The 7,876-nt window shown below is 32.1% G+C and overlaps 1 protein-coding gene across 2 annotated transcripts; it reads left to right on the top strand.

The window, feature by feature from the left end:
• Positions 1–1,964: 1,964 nt before the first annotated feature.
• LOC124842626 (transcription factor bHLH87-like) lies at positions 1,965–5,018 on the top strand. 2 transcript variants are annotated; one of them, XM_088101625.1, is made up of 4 exons: positions 1,965–2,103; positions 2,761–2,896; positions 3,108–3,280; positions 3,385–5,018. In XM_088101625.1, exon 4 carries the CDS (start codon positions 3,446–3,448, stop codon positions 4,805–4,807), a length of 1,362 nt encoding a protein of 453 aa, XP_087957751.1. In that variant the 5' UTR covers positions 1,965–2,103; positions 2,761–2,896; positions 3,108–3,280; positions 3,385–3,445; the 3' UTR covers positions 4,808–5,018. The 2 variants fall into 2 exon arrangements, with proteins under 2 accessions (XP_087957751.1, XP_087957752.1); XM_088101626.1 differs by lacking the exon at positions 3,108–3,280.
• Positions 5,019–7,876: the final 2,858 nt, after the last annotated feature.

The following is a 7,876-nucleotide window of genomic DNA, read 5'->3' as shown; positions in this document are numbered from 1 at the left end:
TTGACGCGTTTTTCCATCTAAGAGTTTAATATAAAATAGTTTGAATTAAAAAATAAATAAATTTGATGCGTTCAATAATTGTGTTAACCAGCAATTGGATTGTTGATTAAAAATATTATTAAATTGAGTAATTTTATAAAAAAAAATGTCTTCTTTTATTATGATAACATTATTAAAATATAAGACATTTTAACTAGCTAAAAACTGTATACCCCCCAACCATTTGTATTAAAAGAGAAAAAATAAAATAAAATACAAACATAAATAGAAAACAAAATCAATGTTTAATATATTCTGATAGTTCAAATTAGTTTTAAGACTTCACTTACAAAAGAAGAAAACATCTATCTAACATTTTGTTTAAACCAACTTAGTTTTTAGATGTTAATGTATGAGTAGATATTCTCAATAATTTATTAAAATATTATCTTTTTAGAAAATAATTACTTATTACTATTCATAGATGTCAATATTTTATAGATGTCAATATTTTATGAATGAAAATATATTGTTTTTTTCTTATGTAAAAGATGGTGAAATATTTATACTTGAAAATATGTCATTCATTAGGTGAGTTTAAATAACTATGAATAATCAAGGTTAAAGTTTTTGCGTGATTAAATAAGTCTAATTATTTTTAAGATATGATTAAATGAGTTGATGATAATCGATGTTTATAAATAAAGTAATAAAATTTTGGCATAATTTTTTATCTTTATTTGATATTATTTTTTATTTTATAAATACAAAAGTTCCTCTTTTATAATTATTTTAATATAAAATAAACATAAATATATTTATAAGTAATGAATCTATATTCTTAATTGTCACATAAGACAAAATCGATCAGTAAAATGGATAAATGAAAATAGGAATATTGTAGCATTTGAAAAATCTTTCACAATTTTTAAGCCACTAATACCAAGGTGGCTAACTTGAATGCAACTGCATGACATGACATGCTCCTTGTATTCATCTTGCATGCCACGTGGGGAACCTCTATCTAATCAGACATTCTACCAATGGATGATCGACACGTGTTAAGAGAACCCTCACTTCACGTGCCATGAATTTTGGATTGAGCCGAGCCAAGCTGACACGATGGCGCAATACTGAGCCGACAGCTCACGCCCGTGTTGGCATTGATTGAGATTTTGACATCCTCATCAAAGACAAACCGCTAGGCCCAATCTCTGGGCCCACCCAAATGCCCCAATAACTATGCAATGGAACTATCCCGATTCATGACTTAAAGCTTCATAAATATATATAATTTATTACAAAAATAAATCTCTATATTTGAAAGGAATTTATAAATTTATTTTAAATTTTTTATTCATTCACTAATTAAAAACTATACTTTTATCCATAGTGTGTTAAAATTAATTTATTTTAAAAAATCCTTAAGTTTAAGTAGGATTTTACTGCAAAATATTCATAGACGTATAAATATAATTTTTGTAACTCGCTAATGAATAAAAAAAAGAAGCTTTCTTCGCAAGTTTATTTACTCACATCATACACCAAATAATGCTTATTTATTTTTTTCTTTTTTGCATATATTATTCGACGAGTGCAATACGTTTCTCTTATGATAATTTTTATTTTCCCAAAAAGACTATTTGGTGCATGGACTATGGATTAATTTCAGAATATTATACTATTCTAAGCATCTTTATAATATCATAAAGTTGACGTCATAAACATCAGATTAAACATTATAATGTGGTAATTAATATTATAAGTTGGTGCATTTCTCTGACTCTTGGACATGTATTCATCACTCTATCTGCAGCTGAAAAAACATAAGAGATGGGAACCCATTCACTCACCTGGAAAATGTAAAGATGGGGTGCATGTGCATGTTATACACACACACACACACACACACATATATATATATATATATATATATATATATATATATATATATATTATATGAGTTTAATCAGGAGAGATCAGAAGTAACCTGATCCACACTGTGAACACAACAATGGCACAACAGAACTTCAAATAAATGTAAACAAAGATTATAACTTTCTCTCTGTGCTAATCTGACCGCTGCCAACTTGTTTCTGCCACTGTGGCTTTCTCCACTATCAGGTAAACAATTCTATCAAACTATATTTTGCAAAAACAAGATCTTTTCAGATTGTGTATATGCGGTTTATTCTAATAAGTTTTCAGGTGTCATTCCTATAAACATAACACGCTTCTTTATACATAAATTATGTTCTATATATATATATATATATATATACATATGTCCGTTATGCAATTTACTATTTCATATGTTAATTTGAGTTTCTTACTGCAATAGTTATTTTTTTGGGTGTAAGAAGATATAGAAAAATGGTGGTAGAAAGTGAAAAGATTTGCAGGCTATGATTAAAACGATGATTAACACAGAAAGCTTTTATAAAGAGGGTATTGGTGTTGAAAGATGCAGTTTTTACTAAGCAACCAAAAGGGGGTCAGAGCTTTCTGCACTTAAAAAGAATACAAAAAATGGTTGTATGCGATAAAATATGAGGATCTGACATTCAAAAATACCACTCTCAAGTCTCATGCTCACTGTCTGCTGCAGAAACAGTTTTATTTATAGACCCACCTAACTGATAAAAAAAGCATTATCCTTTTTGAAATTGCTCTAAACTGTTAAAACCAGATTATTATAACATAATAGTTAATGATAGCCTCTTTTTTATTTATCTTTTGTGTATTTTTGTATTCATGTTGAAGGAGTTATTTATTATACAGTTTCCTGACGTAATTGCTCAAGTACCAATACTTGTTTTATTATAAAAGCATGTACCTTTTGTTCTTCCTACCTATACAAGGTTCTTCACAACAAACACGGTGCATCAGTTCTGCACTTCTTCAATGGCAGCTCAAGGTACAACCTTAACCTTCTTGTCTCACTTTCTATTCTCTTCTCCTCTCTTCTCTTTCCAGTTTGTTAAATGCACCAGGACTAGTTTTCTTTTATAAGGGTCAGAAAAATTCTCTTTCTTCTCCAACTTGTACTTTCACAATAGAGTACTGCATAAAATTCAGTTTCTCAATCCGACCTAACCCTTTGGTTCTTTTTTTCCACCTCATCACAGTTATCTCACATTGAATTTTAAGAGGCAAGTTAATGCCACAACCAGATTGTGCAAAATCTTGATGTAAAAGCTGGGTTTGGTCCTCTGTTTTATTTCTAACATTGAAGACTCTTGAACAATTATTAAGGATTGTAATCTTGTTCTGGCAGCAGTTTGTCTACAAGTGTGAACTGGTAAGGCCCTAAGGCCTTTCAGGTCAATTTTTATGTTTTCTACTGATACAAGTATTTGGGTTTTGTTTATTTTATCTGATGTATTGTTGTCTTCAACATGATAGATAACAAGGATCAGTTTCTCCTCCAAGTTTCAACTAGATTTTTTTCTTGAAGCAAACATCTATGGATGGTTTGAGTTGGGATACCTCTCAACTTGAAGCAAACACACCAATCCTGTGGAGTACTATTCAGCCACCACCAGATTTTGAAGGAGGCTACTCCATGCCCAATGTTGTCAATCAAATACAAGATTTGCAGAAAGCTCAAACAGGTCTTGTACATAAAGATTCTGAAAGAGTGATTTATCAGTCAGCAGATGCTACCACCGCTTCTTCAGAGATAATGGATGTGATGCAAAGGCAAAACACAAATCTTTTACAGCATGCACCAACAATGATGCCGGTGAAATCAGGAACTGGAGCCAGTTGGGGAGAAGCTTTCACATCTCAATCATACCCGTCTCTGTCGGTCAATGGACCTCAAAGGATGAACCTGATTAGCAACTACATGCCAGATTTCAGCATGGCCCACCAACAACAGCAGCAGCAACAACTTGTCAATGGCTCACAAAATGGAAAGGGTGCTTGCTCTCTTGAGTCTTTTGACTGCTTGATTTCAGCTACCAATAGCAGCACAGACACATCTGTTGAAGATGATAGCATCTCGATGATTTTATCTGACTGTAGAAACTTGTGGAACTTCAGCTACGGCAGTGCAGCTTCCACTGGTGAATCTGAGAGTAATGCATCGAATGGTAGAAAGGAAGACAAGAGGTGTCCGGTGAAGGAAGTTGATGAAACAGTTTCTCAAAGCTCCTTGGATCGAGGAAAAACAGTACAATCAAAGGCTAATTGTTCAAAGAGGAGCCATGAGGAAACTGGAATGATCAAAGTTGGTGCCACTGGCAGTGGTTCCTGCTTCAGTATTGTGCAGAATTCTTCTTCTGTTGAGGAAGGTGGATTCAGACTCATCTCAGATGATCCATCAAAAAGCAAGAAACCCAGATGGGAGAAGAGTTCCTCTTCAAATAACATCAATTTCCAGCAACCGAATTCCTCCATGTCTTCATCCATTGAGGAACCTGATCCAGAGGTCATTGCACAAATGAAGGAAATGATATATAGGGCTGCAGCTTTTAGGCCTGTGAACTTTGGCTTGGATGCTGCTGAAAAACCAAAGAGGAAGAATGTGAGAATATCAACAGATCCACAAACTGTGGCTGCAAGGCACAGAAGGGAGAGAATAAGTGAGAGGATTAGGGTTTTGCAGAAGCTTGTGCCTGGAGGAAGCAAAATGGACACAGCATCAATGCTTGATGAGGCTGCAAACTACCTCAAGTTTCTCAGGTCACAGGTTAAGGCACTGGAATGTCTAGGAAACAAAGTTGAAGCAATGAATTGTCCTCCTACAAGCATTGCCTTCTCTTTCAACCCTTCTTTTCCCATGCAAACATCTCTCAGTCAAATCCATCATTCCCAGGGTTGATGTTGTTACTGTCATGGGGTCAAACACCCCATCAACTCTAATCATTTCGTTGCCAATCACAATGATTAACATATCTGATCTTCATTTTCTAGCCAAAGAAAACTCTAATCAATGACTTGTATCGTTGTATTGTAATTGTCTTTAGTGTAATCATCAGTAGTGACTTGTTTAGAATTACATCAATGATGACATTCTCTTGTTTCTATCATAATTAATCAACTGCACCAGCACCACCATACTGTTTTCATTTTTTTCGGTCAGTGTTGCATAAAATGCTACCACTGTCACTGCAATTTTATAGATTGAAGTGTGAAAATGAGCTGATCTAGACTACCCGGAAGTAGTGAAAATAATGAAAACGAGTTACCTTAACTTTTAGCATGCAGAAAGGCCTAGCAATTATAACAGCCTATTATTGAGATAAAGGGCTAGAGAAAGTGATTGTCACTTTTATATGTTTTATATTATAGTTTAAGGTGCATTTTTCTTGGAGAAACCTTTAACAGCATATTTTAATTGATGTGCTTTGTTAGCTAACCAATGCACGAGACATTCTCTTAGGATTAGTGAGCATAGTCAGTGGTCCTGTCTCCTTGATTCGACCCAACGCGTGCTCTTGAAACTCACTCCAAACCAAACGCATTGCTCAGCACGTGCTTATCATATTCTTCTTTTTTAGCAGAAGTGTTTGTCATAAGTAACACTATACAAAAGCTCTCTGTGTCTTATTTAAACGTACCATTTTCTCTTATATGAATGCAACTAATGATATTGTTAATGATGATTATTGTGACCACGACGGCTACAACAAAAGGTGATGTGTGCCTTGTGCCGTTGTCATCAAACAGGGGTTATTTTAATGAGCCGAAATACCTTCACTAAGCACGTCTTAGAGCTACTGTTACTGTATATGCATGTGGTTTTTTCAAAAGTGAAGTTCTTTCCTTCCCCTTTATCTCCCTTTTGTATGAGAAACATTTCCACTTTTTGGTCACTTTTTAATCACGAACACAAAACCCAATTCTCCCACTAATTCACTTTTTTTATTGTCTCTACTCTGCCATTTTGTTCATCACCGCATTTCATGCTTTGTACAATTATGTTTTAAGGTATTAGGATTATGAATATACTTTAAAGCTTATTCAATCTTACATAATCGACTTTTAATATAATATTTGTATTTCTATCGACGAACGATCATTTAATTAGTACGGAACAGAAATGGCTACTAAAAATGGATGACCGGTCATGTATGTCTAAACCTATAAAATATAGACAAACAAGATAAGGGTTATATATGTCTAAACCTATGAAATATTGACAAACAAGATAAGGGTTAAGCAGCCATACGTAAGTAGAGACCGAACGGACACCCTTAACAATGAATAATTTAAATCAAGATTAAGAACAAGTGTTAATTAATAGAAAATGAGCGTGGTTAGGATTTTATTAATTCTAGGTCCATCTCAAAAGTTATAAATAAAGGTCAAAGGCAGAAAATAAGTGATTTATTGTAAATTTAAGATTCTGCTTATTGCTATTCAGACTAATTATTAACTTAAATATTGAAGTGTCTTTGACAGTATTCTATGCGTGAAGTAAAATGAGAAGGTATATTTTATAGAAACATTCAACCCTACACTCGAAACAATATTTATTTATATATTTTAAATTAATCTTATCTTTATTAAGATACAGTCAGAAGTATTACGTTTTACAGAAAAAACAAAAGTAAATATCAGACAAGTTATTAATTTCACAATGCCTTAAGAAAATTAAAGAAAGTGGAAGCCGATCAACAACTTGATCAACGGGGTTTTGAAATATGTGGGTCCTGCTATTGAAGTGATTGCTTGTTTGGTTGTTCAAAGTGGAAATGGAATTGAAGGTTAGAGTGATTTGGGGTGAAGGGTTGCCATGATTGGATCAAAGGGGTTATAGAGATTGAGTTGCTTGCCAAATTAGGAAATTTTGTTGTGACATGGAATAGTAGATGTTTTGGAACAAGTTATGTTGTAATAAATTAATAAAGCAATTGTGAATAAGCACCCATTTGGGTCATGAAAATGTCAATAGATAACCATTCTTTTGTAGGCTTTTCAGAAGTGGGAGAGAGAGAGAGATGACAGAGACAAGACTTTGCTTCACAAACAGTTGTGTTGTAGCTGTTGATTCTTCCCATTGGCTAAATATATTTGCAACAACTCATTTTCTTAGTTGTCCAAGATCCTTTAAACCAAAGTTCAATATTTATACAAGTCTCAAAGTTTCATTTTTACAAGAAAACCAATCAGAAGATAATAAAGGCAAAAAAAAAAGTTTGTGTTTTGACAGGTACACCTGATCATCGGGAGAGTCATGTTTATTTCTCTAGATTCTCAAAGATAGGGATTTCGGATTTATCACATCAAAAAACATAACCTATAGTTTTAAATTAATACACCATGTGCATTTGGGTTACCGAATATAGTTTAAATTTTAAAATTTATGGATAAAATTCGACAATAAATTTAGATTTATCAATAAATATAAAAAAAATTCGTAACATGATCCAACACATATTTACAAAAAGTGACTAGATATCTTAGTGATGATTATAAATGTGTTAACTGGTTCTATACTTAATAAAAGATTTTAGGATCTTGATAAATATAATAAATATAAATATTTTAGAAATAAATATTTTTAAAAGTTATTAAATATATTTATAAAATCAACGTGAATCGTAAATTTATTAAAATAATAAAAGTATAATAATTATTTAATAAATAATAATATTAATGCTAAATAACAATCATCATTTGATAAACGGTTGAGATTTAATTCTAATAAAATATTAAGATTTAATTATAATATGTGAATATAATTAAATTAAGCGTAAGTATTATAATAAAAAATCTTAAATTGTTGAATAATGTTTTTTAATATTATATTGAACTGATAGAAATACGACTTATTTATTTAAATCATATAATCTTGCTTAAAATGACTTCAACGTTGCTTCTGACTAGAATTAATTCCCTTTAAAACCGAATGCTGTTTTAAATCCTCAAATTATTGTTTAGGGTT

The sequence above is a fragment of the Vigna umbellata genome, chromosome 11 (assembly GCF_029865625.1).
Source record: "Vigna umbellata cultivar VRB3 chromosome 11, Vumbellata_1.0, whole genome shotgun sequence".
NCBI lineage: Eukaryota > Viridiplantae > Streptophyta > Magnoliopsida > Fabales > Fabaceae > Vigna > Vigna umbellata.
Note: the sequence above shows the minus strand (reverse complement) of the source record. Positions and strands in the feature narration are given on the sequence as shown.

Coding starts and splice junctions, on each gene's coding strand:
- LOC124842626 (XM_088101626.1), top strand. CDS start 3,446: ATGGATGGTTTGAGTTGGGATACCTCTCAACTTGAAGCAAACACACCA.